Genomic DNA, 17,147 nt, shown 5'->3' on the forward strand with positions numbered 1-17,147 from the left:
TGTAAGAAGGATTTATAGAGTGACAAGTGTCCAATATTCTAAAATTAAACCTACTACATCCTTCTTACACTTCTTACAATTAGGATCCTTTGTATTTAATCCTAATTCCTCTTGGATAACTATAAGATTTCAACTTTGAAGAGAAAAGAAACATTTTTTTACCATCCCCATGATCCAACTTGGCAAAAAGTAATGTAAAGAAATACATGTGGACCAATACAGCCTCCAAAAAGCTTTCACTATAAAAACCAACATGCTTCAATCCATAAGCCTTACACATAAACACATGGCCGGAGCACCCGAAGCCCCGTCCACCAACCAGAACCCCGACATGATCTTCGAGTTCATTGAAGAGAACGAGCTTTCATCAGGAACTTCATTCAGTTCCGGGGACAGCTCTGAGAATGGTGATTTAGAGGAAGATGAAAATTCGGGTGATCCCGAAGAGGACAGATTGTTCTGGGAATCTCAAGAACAACTTCTCATGGTAAATATCGCAATTGTGTCTGTTTTGTAGGAATAAGTTGAATTACTAATAGGTCTTTATGGTTTTTGATCATGTTGCAGGAAAATCTGTATAGAACTAGCTCCACCGAGTCGAAAATTAGGCTGGCAACTAAAGAGATCATGAAGGAGATGAAATCGGCAGCGGTTGGGTGTTGTAACTGTGGTGTGACCGCGTTTGATGGTTGCCGGATGTGTTTGCAAACGGAGATCTCTGACCGGTTGCAACAAGCAGGTTACAACTGTGGCATTTGCAAGGCCAAATGGAATAATCTGAAACAAATCCCTTCAGGTACTACAGTTTAACAAAATATTTTATTGAGTGAATTTCAAGAATTGTCCTTTATCTTTATATCAATTTTCAGGCGTTGTCCTTTATGTTCAAAACTGACTAGTTTTGTCCTTTATGTTTTCATATCATACACGTTTTGTCCTTTAGACCTAACCCAGTTAGTTTTTTCAGTTAAATTTGGTCATATGCTTTCCACATGAGGGATTTTTGTCAATTCAAAGGTAAGTTCAACGACAAATTTACAGCTCAAAGCTTCTGCAACCTTTGAATTGACAAAAATGCCCTCATATGCAAAGAACATGACCAAATTTAATTGAAAAAACTAACTGGGTTAGGCCTAAAGGACAAAACGTGTATGATATGAAAACATAAAGGACAAAACTCGTCAATTTTGAACATAAAGGACAACACCTGAAAATGGGTATAAAGATAAAAGGGAAATTCACTCTATTTTATTTTACTGGTTTCAGTTTGGTTATGGGTTAAAAGCGAAACAATAGCTGGTTTTTTTGTATTTGTTTTTTTTATTATCGGGTCAGGTTATAATGGGTTTGGTTGTTAATTAATTAATTTATTATTATTAAAACCTTAATTAAAATTTCTAACTCCTATAGTGATTATAATTTTCCAGGGGAACACTCATATATAGAAGTATTGGACACTTCAAACTCTAAAAAGGGTGTTGTAAGTGTGATCATCGAGTTAAATTTTCGGGCCGAATTTGAGATGGCAAAGGGTAGCCAAGATTACAACCGTCTAATAACCCGGCTGCCTGAAATATATGTTGGTAAAGCAGAAAGACTCCAATCATTGATCAAGATACTATGCTTAGCATCTAAAAAGTGCATGAAGGACCAGAAAATGCATATCGCGCCTTGGCGGAAGCTAAAATACATGCAAGCTAAGTGGCATGGGATTCGCGAAGCAAAAATGGTTTTATCACCGGATATTTTGTCTGTGGTTGAGCGTTCGAACCGTTTGTCACGTCGAATGGTTTCATTGCTTACTTTTGATATGGTTGAGAGTTTGAACACGCCATCTAGTTTACATTCTATGGCAATACAAGTTTTGTAATGAGTTAGTATAAGCTTGTTAAAGTAGTTTAATGATTTTTAAGTTGGAGCTGTGAGCTGTTTATGGTTTCTAAGGGTATGAGTATGTGTACATATAAGATGAAGGTATTTGTAGTTGAGAAAAATAAATGGGTCGGTTTATGTTTATTCTTGGAATTGTGAGAATATACAAATGGTTGCATAATATGCTTTTGTTTTCTAAGCAGAAAGACTCCAATCATCAATGTCATCTCCCCACAACTTCAAAACCAATCAAGCATACAACTTCATAAGCAATTAAACATAAAAAATTGAAGTTTTAAAAAACCTAAAGTGAAACGAAAAGGACGGCGGTTTGCAGAAGAAAAGCTAGAAAATCATCGACCTTAGCCTCTCGATTGCACCTTAAAATCGCACAAACCTGATACCTCCTCACATCTAAATGGAGAACTTACTGAAATCTTCAATAATTCTTCTGCTGGGGGCTTATTTTTCCACTTCGGTTTCTTTCTCGCCACCCCAACCGTCAATCGACGCTTACCCCTTCAAACCCTTAATACGGCCAAAGATTGCAGGATACGGTCAAGTTAAATCCAAAACGGTTACGGATGGCCGGCGTCAGTGTTACTTATAATTTGTTAACCGTTGCTTTGGAAGGATCTTATTGTCAAAAAAGCCCCCAAAAAAACGGTTAATCTAGAATTCTGGATTGCTGCCAGGGGGGTCGATTTTATTCGAAACTTTGCACCCAACAGTTGACTTTGCCTTGGTTCATATCTACCCCAACCAATGGTAAACAATCATATTATGTAATGTTTTGCTTGGATGCCATGAAAATTATCTAGTTTCTCCATCTTTTTGTAGGTTTAAAAGAAAGAGTGTTGAAGGAAAAAAACTAAAATTTGTGGAGAACTTTAGAAGATATAATTATAATTGAAGAACAAAAACTAAACATGTCATCAAATTTTATAAGTTGAGCTAAATTAAGCATGTAGTCAACACACATTTCCATCAAGTTTTACAAACTAGCCCACTCAGACATTTCATCGAACACCTTAACTACACAAATTCACCGACCCTTTACCAGTCTAGGAGAAGCACCACCGCCATTGTTGTCTTCTCCAATCTTCCTCAACCGCTTCTTACCCTTAGAAACAGTCTTCGCAGCTTCTTCACTTACCGTCTTCTTACCCCGAGTCCTTGAAGCAACCGTTTCCATCTCCACCTCCACACTTCCAGACCTCCTCGCCGGACTTTTCTTACTAACAAGATCAAACTCATCAGAAAGCTTCCTCACCGGCCACTTCCTAACCGCCGGCGTCCCTTCAACTTCTTCTTCCTCATCAATCAAACCCACATACCTCCTCCTCTTATTAGCCATCGGAGCCGGCGGCGGCGACGGGCTTCCACCGTTCACATTCTTCTTCTTCTTCTTCTCAACCGATTTCGTAGTTTTACCGGATTCTTCCTCAACCGGTTTTGTAACAAACTTTCTTTTCAGAACCCTAGGGCTAAGAGATTCTTTTGCTTTAATCGATTTTTCAATCTGATTTCGAAGCTTCTCAACAGATCCTTCAATGCGTCCTTGAAGACGGTGACGCTGGAGGCTCAAACCGCCCATTGACCAGTGAGCTTCTTCCGCCCACGACATGAACGGGTCAGTAACAGGGACTGGCGGGTCGACTCGGAACGAGTTGAACTTGACGTCTGTGTAAATCCGTGGTCTCGGGAGGCTGCTTCCGTAGAACTTTCCCGGGCCTAAAGCTACCACCATTGCTTGAATTGAACTGAGAACTGGTAAAGGAAATTGGGTGATTTTGTGGCGGCTAGGGTTTAGAAATGAGAGTTGAATGTGTGAGTAACGATGGATAGAGGGTTTATAGTTTTATAGATGCTGATTTTGGTGGGAGTTTGTGGCGGGAAGGTTATATCGCGCCAAGTTTTGGCGGGTTTTAGGTTTGTGAGGGTTACGCGACAAAGGAATTTATTTACCTTATATCAATTTAATTATAACTCTTTAATTGCATTGGCCAAGTGTGATTAAATCATTTACCTTATATCAATAGGGACCTATATCAAGATATTTAACTGTATGTTCTAGTTATATCAATGTATCCTATCAAGTAGCCTAATGTGTGTCTACATTATTCCATCGATATCAAAATTTCATCTAGAATTCCTATATGTTCTATGTACTCTAGGTAAGATGTATTATCTCTTAAAGTCAGCCTTTGATACTGAAAAACACCAAGTTAATTCAAAAGTTAACTTATGGATTTAATCTCGTCAAATAAAGGTTAATCTTTTTTCTTCCTCGATTGTTTGCTACAAGATCCTGCAAAACAAGATAACACCGTGAAGCTCGTTACAAGGAGTAGAATAGGGGGTTCTCCTTGTAACCACTGTCCGGCGCGAGAATAAAAAATTGCTTTGAGGATAATAAGTATGTGTAATGAGTGAGAGAGCAAGAGAGCGATCCTTAAACCGGGAAATGAAGTTCTCTATTATAGCTAAAGAGAGTTGTGAAGGAGGTAGGATGATGGATCTTGGGCCTGACGTCGACAACAAGGAATATCCACTTTGCCTCCTTGAACACAGCCGTTAGTGTTTGCAAGCGAAAACGGTGTTGGTGCACGCTAAATGGATCCACGTAGCCTAGTAGTTGTCTTTGTTGCCGGGTCTGTTATCAGCAGCTAAGACCCCATAGTGGGGCAGTATTTGGGCGTGAAGTGCCCCGAAAACGCCGGAATCATTATGGTGGGGCGTTGTTTTGGTTTTTTTCTTTTTTTTGCTTTTGGCGTGTTTTAAAAAACGCCTTTGATTTGTAAAATTGAACAATGAGAAGTGAGGACCTTTGATTATTTGTTTTAATTTAAAACAAAATTAATAATTGGTTAATCATGGAATGGGGCATTATACCTCTACACCTATTTTAATTTCAAGCTCCATAATGCACCTTCGCTGACTAGGCGGCCACGTGTCACTTCATGCCCAAGGGTGGAGCATTTGTTTCACTCACCACTACACATGGTCGAAATGGAGATCATGGAGCAGTGATCGATGCACGGTGATTGGTAACACGTCAATGCCCTTGTGTACTTCGTGTCCCCTACACGATTGTTCATCGTGAGGTGTTGCTAGACACAACCTGTCGTACGCCTATTGGCCCCCTGCTTTGAGATTCGTACCAGCTATACTATCTTGAGTCGTCTTGCTGGCACCACGAAGCTATACCACGACAATGTCGTGTTTCCTGTCGCATCGTGCGCGCACCTATTGGTTATTGAATTAAAACTGATTATCGGTGAGCAATAACTAAATCGTTAACCTAAACTAAATCGAAAACAAACGAAAACAAACCATAATCAACCAAAAACATTGACTTAACTGAAAACTGAATTAACAAAAAACGGTTACCAATTTTTTTTACTCTCGTTTAACCAAAATTAATTGAACCGAACCGAATCATTTATATTTTCATATATTTATAACTTTTATACCTCCAATTCATATATTTCATATTTTATGTGTCACACCCCGACCACGTAAAACAACAAAACGTGGCGGAAACGTCGGAGAGTGTTGTAACAGAATTATCGTTTCATAACCATGGATACAAAAAGAGTTTCGTTTTATTGATTCGTTAAGTAATGTACATTGTCTTTAAACCAAAACAAACATACTACACGTTGTTTATAACTGTTTTTAAGTCACTAAGGCCTCGTCCAGGTTCTATGTGACACAAACTTCCTAGCAAGCAACATCAAGCAATACCACCTGAAACATATGTAAAAATAAAGTCTGCAATGAAATGCTGGCGAGTACATAGGTTTTAGGAGAGTTTCGGATTCATGGCTCGTTTATATGTTGCAGTACCTTATTAGACTACAAGAGTCAAAAGTACAAACCTCGTTTTGAAAAGTGTATTGCAACATAATTTAACCAACTCAAATCAAGATGGTTATAGTATATAAAATCTCGTAGCCATGATTCTTAACCCCAAAACATTTGTTTTAGTAAACCAACTCGTAAACATCTCGTTAAAAACTGGTTAATAAAACTTGTATGGTTTATATCATTTCGAAAACCTCGTTATGTGACATCGTTTCAAAATCGTTTCCCCAGTGAACTAAATTGTTGGTGCACTTTGTGTCTGTACTTTGTCTGTATTTTGTAATGTATAAAACGATGTCTTTTGTCTGTTGTGTTTACGTCTTTGTTGTGTTGTTTATGTGTTGATATGTGTGTTTGACCAAGTCAACCATCCTCCTGGTTTGACTTGGCCAAACATCAACACTTAGTGTTTGAAAGATAACATGTTTCGAAGGATGTCATCGAAGGATGGATTGTATCCTTCGATGACCTCGAAAGATGATGCTTCGATCGATTCTAATGGACCTCGAAGGATATATCATCCTTCGAGGTATGTTGGGATCCTTCGAGATCTTTCGATAGCAATTCTGGTCGATAGATGATCCTTCGACCAGAATATCTTATCCTTCGTGCATGGTTATCTGTTATGGGTATATATATCCCATGAGGGTTTCATTTCACATAAGTTCTGTGTAAGTTTTGTTCAAAGTGTTGAGAGCTTTTGTGTGTGAACCCAAGTCTTGTAAGAGAGTATTTTCAGTTTGGTCAAGGTCTGTAACCGTGTCCACTGAAATACAAGAGAAAACTTTGATACTTTGCTTGTCTACTCTTTCTCTTGTTGCCTTACTTTCATCTAAACTACGGTTTGCTTGCTAGCTTGGATTCCGCACTCGCTAGTGGGTTAAACATAACAAGGAATAGGTTAAACCTCAACCTTCGAGGGACCTACAAGTGGTATCAGAGCCGTGGCTCTTTTCCTTGTTAAAACCGGGTTTTGTGCAAGACTTTGGTTGTGTTTGGACAAAAAGTTTCTTGGTTTAGCACCCGTTTTTACTGTGTTTTCTGCATTTTTAACCATAAAAACGTGTTCTAATCTAACCGGGTGTGTTACGGGAAGGTTTGGGTAACTTTAAAATCTTGTCCTTAAAGGTTTGTGTTTTCCGGCCAATATTCCGGTCAAAAATCCGGTTGCTTGGTGTGGATAAGAAGCTTCCTTTTTGGGTATTATTTTCAAAGTCAAATCTGACTTGGTGAAAAGTTGTTGTCAGATCATCCTCTTTGCCGAAAGTTGGTCACCAACCACATCACCTTTTCACCAACCTGTCGTCCTTTCTGTTAGTGTGTCAGACCATCGAAAGATACCTTTCGAGCTCGAAAGATCATCCTTCGATCAAGGAGATTCGAAAGATAATCATCCTTCGAACATCCTTCGAAGTCAGTGAGTTATCCTTCGAGTCAAGGAATCTTTTCGAATGATACATCCTTCGAGTTACTGTTCATTTCGAAAGATAAGGATCCTTCGTGTAGGTGAATCTTTCAAAGTTATCTTTCGAGGTTATTGTTCGAATCTCAACAGTGATCCTTCGAACACTGTTGATCCTTCGAACAAGTGTCATCTTTCGTGCATCCTTCGAGTCTTATTTGTTTAGACTTAACAGTTGTGAATTTCAGGTCTTTCGATCCTACATCCTTCGGCTGTTTGTTATCCTTCGAAATTTTTAACATAGTTTGTGAAAATCAATTTTTCTAAAGTTAATTTTCACCTAATATATTAAATATAAAATGGGAACAAACGGTCAATGGGATCCTTCTGCGTGGACTACAACAACTTTGACTCCACAGTCATCATCTACGCAATCATCAACCACGCAATCTGCGCCAGAGTTCAACAAAACTGCATGGATGCAGGCTATTGCCCCAACTCAAGCTGCAATGATAACTGCAAATCAATGGGCATTGGTCACTAATCAAAGCAACAGCATTCAAGCAATGATGCAGAACGATAGTGAAACTGGTACAAGCACGAAACCGCCAAAGCTTAATCACATCAATGATTGGGGATGGTGGAAAGAAAGGCTGAGAACTTATGTTCAGGGGCAAGGTCAAGACTTATGGATGTGTTTCTTCACTTCATTTGAAAATGAGTTAGAAGTTGCAGGATCAAATCCAGAAACTTACAGCACACTGTCTGACGAAGATAAGAAGAAGTTTGAATTGGAAAAGAAAGCATTTATGATTCTCACGCAGGCTCTTCACAGAGATATATACCACCAATTCGTCTACTGTACGACTACCAAAAGTTTGTGGGATATGCTCACGTTAAGGTGTGAAGGAAATGCTCAATCAAGGAAGATCAAGCAGGAGCTGCTAAAGAAAGAGTTTGAAGGTTTTACCTGCATGGAGAATGAAGGTCTAGCAGAGTTGTCTACAAGATTTCACCATCTGTTGAGTGAAATGTTTGCCTTCAAAGTCTCTGCCACTCCACAAGATATGGTGAAGAGATTTGCTGATGCCTTACCAGCAAAGTGGAGCAGTTATCTTGAGATTCTCAAGGAAAACGGTGTTCTGGATACAATTACCATTTATGAGCTAATACAGAAATTGGAAAACAAAGATGTTGAAGAAAAGCTCAAGGCGAAAAGAACAATCACTCCTCAGAATCCAGAGATGTATTTTGGGATTGCAGGTGGTATTACTGGAGAAAAGCCAGCTTCTCAGCATGCTAAGCTTCAAACAGCGTTCATCTCCAACATCGGACCTCCAACAGCAAATCAATTTGATCCTTCAGCATACACAATGATGTATTCAAGATCAGATTCTTCTTCTCAACAACAACAACAGCAGACAGCTCAACAATTCACTCCACCGCCTTTCTTGGATCCTAACAGAGCTCAACAGCAACAACCACAACAGCAGGGATTTTATGGAAGTTCTTCAAGCTTTCAAGCTACTTCCAATCCGAACACTGTCAGATTGGATACTTCCAATTTTTCAAAAGTCAGTGTTGAGATAGCCAAGGAACATATGGAGATGTTGAACACCTTGGTTAGCGCCTACTGTGGGTTGGTTGCGGGTCAGATTGGAAATATCAACCTAACCAACGAAGATTATCAGCAGGTTGATAAAGAAGAGTTTGAGATGATGGATATAAAGTGGGCTCTTGCTAGTGCTATTCGTAGAGCTAAAGAGTTTATGGAGAGAACGGGGAGAACCAGCTTGGAAAGCAACAACAACACCAAGTATGGTTTTGATAAGAATGCTGTCACCTGCTTCAACTGTGGTGAAAAGGGTCATTTCAAGCGGGAATGTCAGAAACCACCCAAGCAAGGCAATCAGAATCCTTTCAGGAATCAGAGACAGCCTCAGCAACAACAGAACAATTCTGACAGACAAATAGTTCCCGTGGGAGGAAATACATCTGGAACCACAAACCCTAATCCCCACAGAGGATTAGTTATTCAAGCTGATGAGATTTGCAACTGGAATCTTCAGCTTGGTGAAGGAGGAAATGGTGGAACAGCATGTTATGCTAAGGTGGTTGAAAAGGTTGAAGAAACCGTGTCTGCTGGTGAATCTTCAGAAGATGAAGATAGCTCGGGTTATAGTGGAAGTATGGATGGGGAATCACTTGATGCTGGTGATCTATCAAGTGAGGCTTTAGATCTGGAGGTTGATGAGCTATTGGCTGATGCTGAAGCATTATGCAAGAGAAGATCTATTCTTTGCCAGAAAGCTGCTGGAACTTCTGAGAAGCTTTCTCAATTTTTCTCTGAAGATGGATCTTTTTCTTTTCATACAGCCTTCATGGCTCATGTTGAAGGACAAACCTCTCAGGTATGTGATTCTAAATCTGACTCTATTTCTGCTGCTGTTGAATGTGCTAAATGTCTAGAATATGCAGAAAAGGAAAGTCTTTTTGAAATCACACACAAACACAATCAAGAATTGATTGTTGATCTTTCTAAAGCAACTGAGGCTAACTTGTTTTTAACAAGAAATGAAAAGGAATTTAAAGCAACAATTGCGTCATTAAAACATGATGTTTCTGAACTTCAAAAGGCTGTTTTGAGAAAACAACATGCTAATAATAATTTGATTGACACAATTGAGAAACAAACGGTAGAGTTAGCTACAGCTAGATGTGAATGTGAAACAATCAAGCAGAAATTGGAAAGCTATTCCAATTCCCGCTATGTTTTGGATCACATTATTGATGTCCAAAGGAAAAATGGGGATACAAAATGTATTGGTTACAAATCATGTCCTCCCCCGATGAATCACAATTACTCCAAGTCGCCTAATGACGAGGATATGCCCCGTTTTGAACCTACTGTGCCACTCGGTCTAGATGACTTTGCAGCAGGCCTCGGGTTCACAACTGGTACATCATCCTCGGGGCAATCTGAATCTGAGAATGTGAAAAATTCATCGTCTGTTAAGGAACAGAGTCCTCCGATTATTGAGGATGCTGAGTCTTCGGACGATGAATCTGAAGAAAATGAGAAACCACAGCCTAACTCGGTTACACCAGACATTCCAATTGAGAATCACATCTTGTGTGATCCACCAGTGAAACCGAGTAAGGCTGAAACACCAAAGGCAATGAAGCCCAGTGTACCTAGCAGTGAAAAGAATAACTTGTTGTATACGCTCAAGTGAGACAGCAAAATTTATTCTGACAGAGATTTTCCAATCAAAAATGTAAATCAAGATTTAATTGAGAAAATTTTTGAAGGACGAACTGATAAGTTTTTGGGAAACAAAGGTAACAAAGTGACGGTCACTCAATGTGAACCAATTCCGTGTGAGCTAATTAGAAAACAATACGGAAACCAAAAACTGCCAGTTGAGCGAAAACAACAAGTGAATTCTGGAAAGGGTAAGAGTCAGGTACAAGAAAAGAGGGCTCAAAACAAGAATGCTCAAGCACCAAAGGCTCAGCAGTCTAAGACTGAACAACCAAGGGTTCAACAACCTAAAGTTGAGCAGTCTAAGGCTCCTCAACCTAAGGCTGCACAACCTAAAATTCAACAATCTAAGGTTGAGCAACCTAAGGTTCAAAGGGTGCAAAACAAAAGAGCTCAGGCTAAGAAAAGAGAACAGAAAGTGAACTTTGTTGGATCAAAGGGTACGGACAAACTTGAAACATTTCAAAATAAATCTAACATTGAATTTGTAAAACAAGTTAGAATTTTAAAGAGAAATGATGAGAACAATTATACCCAACACACCAATGGATGTGACTTAGGTCCAAGCACATCTAGATCACAAAGTTCAGTATCTGGTTCTTCGTCTGGTCATCAACACGTTTCTCCGAGGTTTGTAGAGCGGAGAATGTGTTTTGAATGTGGTACAGTTGGGCACATTGTAAGATACTGCACATACTTGCAAAAATTGAAAGGAAAAACAAGTGCTCCCCAAGAAACCAATTACCAAAAACAACCGGTTTCCCCGAAACAAGACCCACGTGTCTTGAAAGAAAGGGAAAAGAAGGTAAAACAAAAGAACAAAAAGGTAATTGAGAAGGCCTTAAAATCAGAGGTCAAGGATGAAAAACCTGTACAAGCTAAACCTACAAGTGTAAAACCAGTAAATACAAAAACAATTAAAACAAATACTGGTACAGGACAACAAGCTTGGAGACAAAAACAGGTAATTAAGTCAGGGGGAGCACCAGAGGTTTTATTTCCTAATCATCAAGTGATTGAGATCACTTTCCTTGATGATCAAGGACGACCCAAGTCCACAAAGGCTTGGGTCCCCCTCTCAAACTGATGTGTTAATTGCATGTGCAGGCGGCTCCAGGAGGAACTATTAATAGTCTTTGGATTGTTGATAGTGGGGCTTCCAGGCACATGACTGGCGACTATCGTCTTCTCTTTGATGTTCGAAGTATAAGAGGAGGATATGTTGCATTTGCTGGCGACAAGGGAGGTTATATCACCGGCGAGGGAATGATCTCTAATGGGATTGTGAGTTTCGACAAGATCAATTATGTGAAGCAATTGGATCACAATCTCTTGAGTGTTTCTCAAATCTGCGACAAGAAGTTCACCGTGCATTTTGATGATGCCGGTTGTTATGTGCTGAAGCCAGGATTCAAGATTCCCACTGAATGGATTCTCTTATCAGCACCAAGAGTTAATGATTTGTATGTCCTTGATATGAGCCAAGCAATAACTCAGTCAAAACAAGTTACTTGCTTTATTTCAAAAGCCACTGAAAAGGAGACGATCTCTTGGCACAGACGGATGGGTCATATTCACCTCAGAAAAATGAATCACCTAGTCAAAAACAACTTGGTGAGAGGTGTTAATGTGAAGAACTTTCAACTTCAAGATGTCTGTGTGCCATGTCAAAAGGGAAAGCAGACCAAGAAATCTCATCCATTGAAGAAGGTTAACACTGTCAACATGCCACTCGAGCGTTTGCATATGGATCTTTTCGGCCCAGTCAAACACAAGAGTGTGCACGGAGAAGTTTTCTGCTTGGTAGTTACTGATGACTACTCAAGATTTTCATGGGTTGACTTCATGGTCCACAAGAGCGAGACTCCAGAAATTCTGAAGAATTTGATCACCCTGTTGGAAAATCTGTATAATCTAAAGGTGAGGCGAATTCGAAGCGACAACGGTACCGAGTTCAAAAACAGGGTTATGGATGAGTTTTGCACTGCAAAAGGAATCCTTCATGAATACAGCTCTCGGTACACACCACAACAAAATGGAGTCGTTGAAAGAAAGAACAGAACCTTAATTGAGACTGCAAGAACCATGCTGGTTGAGTCTCAGCTTCCAGTTCGATTCTGGACTGAAGCTGTTGCCTCGGCTTGCTACACTTTAAACAGGGTTCTCACAGTGAAAAGACATGGAAAAACGTGCTTCGAACTCCTACACAAGAAGACTCCTGACTTGGAATATCTAGAACCTTTTGGTGCACCATGTACCATGATTGAACCTGATGGGAAATTTGGTGCCAAAGCTATCGAAGGTTACTTCCTTGGGTATGCTACTCCTAATCTGCGAGTATGGAACCTAACTACCAAAAGGATTGAAGAATGGGGTGAAGTAAGAGTCCAAAGATATTCTAACCCTCCGAAGCCTTCTGGTGATCCATGGATGTTCGACTATGATGGTCTTTTCGACTCTTTTAATCTGCCGACATTTGATGATGATAATGCAATTGCTCAAATGTTGTCTGAAAGCGAGAATGCGACTGGCTCTCAGTTAGCTCGTCCAATCATTGTTGACTCACAAGCGTCTTCTTCTGTCAACAATCTCGCTTCAAATGAGGTGTTTAATGATGCTGTCGATTACAATTTGTCATCGGAAGATGAGGAGTATGTTGATGCAAATGATGGTGAAGCACTACGTCCGATTCAAGGTACTTCAGAAGCAACGGATCCAGTGTCTGCACCAATTATCCAAGAAGAAAATGCATCATCTTCTACAACTCACCAGCTTCAGAATGATATCGGGAATTTAAATATCACTAACTTGAGGTCAAATGTTGAAGTTCCTCAAGTTACTGAAACCCGAATTCATAACATTCATCCTCAGCAGAATATAATAGGTGATGTTCTCAGTGGTGTAAGGACAAGAAATCAAATCAGAAACAATGAAAATGCTGGCTTGTATGCTGAAATAAGAGAATCGGGACAACAGAATCAGTGGTCCTTTGCCTGCTACGTTAGCCAAGAAGAACCTAAATCTTGGAAAGAGGCATTGAAGGATGATTCCTGGGTGGAAGCAATGCAAGAAGAACTTCAGCAATTTGAGAAACTGGGCGTATGGAAATTGGTTGATAGGCCCGATAACTACAAAAAGATCGGAACTCGCTGGGTATTCAAGTGCAAAAAGGACGACCGTGGGATTGTTGTCCGAAACAAAGCAAGGTTGGTTGTACAAGGCTTTAGTCAGATTGAAGGAATTGACTACAATGAAGTGTATGCTCCTGTTGCTCGTCTGGAGGCTATTAGAATCTTTCTAGCCTATGCATCTTTCAAGAAATTTAAGGTGTATCAGATGGATGTCAAAAGTGCTTTTCTACACGGAGTAGTCGAGGAGGAAGTATATGTCGAGCAACCACCGGGGTTTGAAGATCCATTACATCCTGACAGGGTTTTACTTCTAAACAAGGCGTTATATGGTCTTCATCAAGCACCTCGGGCTTGGTATGAAACGTTGTCTACCTATCTGCTCAGCAATGGTTTTCGACGAGGTTTGATCGACTGTACCCTCTTCATCAAAGAAAATGGTGAAGATCTTCTGTTGGTGCAAGTATATGTCGACGACATTATCTTTGGTTCTACCGATGATAAGTTGTGCAAAGAATTTGAAAAGGTGATGCAGGATAGATTTGAGATGAGTGCGATGGGTGAAATGACGTTCTTCTTGGGTTTGCAAGTTAATCAATCCGAATCTGGAATCTTTATTCATCAAACCAAGTACGTCGGGGACATCTTGAGCCGGTTCCAGATGTCCGATTCGAAGCCTATTTCTACTCCTCTTCCTCAGAATCATGGAATTACTCCGGATGACGAAGGAGATGCTGTGGATTCTTCGCTCTATCGTGCTATGATTGGATCTTTAATGTATCTCACCGCATCAAGACCCGACATCATGTATCCAACTTGTCTTCTCGCTAGGTATCAAGCGAATCCGAAGGTCTCTCACTACGCTGCTATCAAGAGGATCTTTCGTTATCTGAAGACTTACCCTGACACCGGGTTATGGTATCCTAAGGATGATAACTTTGATCTCACAGCTTTCAGTGATTCTGATTTTGGTGGCTGCAAAAAGGATGGAAAATCAACTACAGCAGGATGTCAGTTCTTAGGCAATCGCCTAGTCACTTGGCAATGCAAGAAGCAGACATGTGTGGCTACGTCTACATGTGAAGCAGAATACATTGCTGCGTCTAGTTGCTGCTCCCAGGTTCTATGGATCCAACAACAGATGCGGGACTACGGTTTTGAATTCCTAACTACTCCTATTTATGTTGATAATGAGGCTGCCTTACAGATCACTAGAAATCCTGTACAGCACTCGAAAACGAAGCACATCGATATTAAATATCACTTCATACGTGATTGCTTTGAAAAGAGACTTATCGATGTGGTTCATATTCATACCGACCACCAACGTGCCGACCTTTTTACCAAAGCATTTGATAAATCAAGATTTGATTACTTACTTTTGGTAAACGGCATTAAGGTGAAGCAAGAGTAACCGACATCAGGAAATCGGTTTTGTAAATATTTTTCTAAAAACCAAAAATCCAAAAATATTTTCTTTTTCTTTATTTTTGAATTTTAGGGGGAGAAAGTTTCAAGAAAAATACAAAAACATTGAAAAACCACAAAAATACAAAAATATGTCTTTAATTTATTTACTTTCTGCATTTAAGGGGGAGAAAATTCAGAAAAACACAAAAACAATAGAAAAACAAAAATGAGTTTCTTGGCAATATAAGAGAAAGTGATATTACATCAGAGGTCGGTTGAAACATGTTTCCAGAAATCAAAAGAAAAAGAAAATGATAAGTAGCTCTACTAATGATGTACCGGTAGACTCACGATCATTTTAAAATATGCAGGAGATATAAACATAACAGACTGAAAACCGCGTGGGAACCGTTCATTGGCATATGGTCTTGGTACCGAAATTTCGTTTGATAGATTGCCGAGGTTCTGAAATATTCGGGGTTTATGCTGTTTATCATCTGGGTATCATGGTTGTTTCTATAAAAGACAAAGTCTAAGTTCTTCCATGATACCATACATACGTGTACATATCTCATACTGCATTCGACCTCAATAAGTGATAAACAATCACATGTCCATCAAAATAAGTGATAAAATATCACATTTATCCGGGAGTCAAGTTCGTCTCTCTGCTGTACGGAAGTACTGACCTGTTCACGGACTTGCTCCTGTGCCCTCATGCATTGAAACTCAAGTTCCTCATCAATAAGTGATTCTATCACATAGGGCTTGTTTTCAAACTCAAATAAGTGACTTGTTCACATTGTAAATATATACGTTAAAAACGGATGATAAATGGTATACTCCCCAGTAAGATGAACTCTCGTGCATACCTTGATACGGGAATGTGTCGTGAGTGGATGAACACCGGTCGGTAAGTATAAATCTTACCTTAAACGTATCTCATTGTATTATGATTACACCTGATCGTTGAGTTTAAGTGGACAACAATATCGGTAATTGTGGTAGAATACTTATCCGCTTCTGTAAAAGAATTTTAAAAGGAAGTGTGTTTTGACAAAAGACCGCAAGCTGATATGATTCTCTTCGCCAGAAACTCGCAAAAATATTGTTGTGTTTGTACATATTTACTTACTGCTTAATTTACTGCTTTAATTTTAAACAGTTTTTGTCGTTTGGTGCATATCAGCACGACATTAGCGGTGATGTCGTTTGATAACATTCAAAGGATTTTAAAATTGTTGCCTTTTATTTTATCAAACCACAAAATCCAAAAAGATTTTCAATTTAACATTATTTTTGATTAACTGATGTTGGTGCTCGATCCGATACCTGACAAGCCGAGATACTTCATAAAACTAACCTTGCAGAACTTCATAACGGACAACTTTCAAAATGGTCATTATTGAAAAACCTCAAAATTTGAAGGGTTGAATTGGAAATTCCCTAAAATCCAAGTGTTGGTGGGAAATCTGATCCTTCGAGGAAGCATTGGCCCTCAAAAGATCAGATGGTCAAGATAGTCAATGAATGTCAACAGTCTCAATCGAAAGATGCCTGGTCAACGAAGGATTTGACAAATTGATCCTTCGAGTTTGACCAGACCCTTTGAAAGATGATATAGTTCGAAGGATATCCTTCGAAGGATCCCAAAATATCTGGTATCCTTCGATCCAGATCCTTCAAATATCTGGATCTTTCGAGACTCATATGGATCCTTCGAAATCAAAAGGTCATCCTTCGAGACACTGTTCATCTTTCGAATGGTTTGAATCCTTCGAGGCGGTTGGACTTTCGAGGTGAGAGTATAAAAGGTGTTTTCTTCTTCATTCATCACTATCAGTTTCAAAATTCCATATCAAAAACCTCTCATTTCTCTCGAAACTCTGCCCAAATTTTCAAAATCACTTGTTAACATCAGGATTCTCATAAAATACTTGGTAGGATGCTTATGTTTTAATCTGATAACAAACATCAAAAACAAAAACTTCATAAACATGTCATTGATCTTGTTAATGTTCTTATTTTATTTATGTAGAATTTGAATGTTTTGTTTTGGATCAGTGATAGTTGTTCATGATCATGAGATAACCTTGTATATGTTTGTGCATGTTGAAATTATTTTGTTTGAATCTTGATGACTGATGGTTGGTTTTGAATAAAACAGAGGATGTGCCTAGGGTTTATGGTTTGGATCAAT

At 39.3% G+C, this 17,147-nt stretch overlaps 2 protein-coding genes across 2 annotated transcripts; one reads left to right on the top strand and one right to left on the bottom strand.

Moving 5' to 3' along the window:
- Window positions 1-151: 151 nt before the first annotated feature.
- LOC110926165 lies at window positions 152-2,016 on the top strand. Its single transcript, XM_022169920.2, has 3 exons — window positions 152-487; window positions 568-796; window positions 1,428-2,016. The coding sequence occupies exons 1-3, from the start codon at window positions 254-256 to the stop codon at window positions 1,868-1,870; spliced, it is 906 nt and encodes a 301-aa protein (XP_022025612.1). The 5' UTR covers window positions 152-253; the 3' UTR covers window positions 1,871-2,016.
- Window positions 2,017-2,790: 774 nt separating this feature from the next.
- On the bottom strand, window positions 2,791-3,790 carry LOC110926166. The gene has a single exon (XM_022169921.2). The coding sequence runs from the start codon at window positions 3,620-3,622 to the stop codon at window positions 2,918-2,920; it is 705 nt and encodes a 234-aa protein (XP_022025613.1). The 5' UTR covers window positions 3,623-3,790; the 3' UTR covers window positions 2,791-2,917.
- Between the last annotated feature and the right edge of the window lie 13,357 nt (window positions 3,791-17,147).

Source organism: Helianthus annuus, chromosome 17 (assembly GCF_002127325.2).
Source record: "Helianthus annuus cultivar XRQ/B chromosome 17, HanXRQr2.0-SUNRISE, whole genome shotgun sequence".
Classification (NCBI taxonomy): domain Eukaryota; kingdom Viridiplantae; phylum Streptophyta; class Magnoliopsida; order Asterales; family Asteraceae; genus Helianthus; species Helianthus annuus.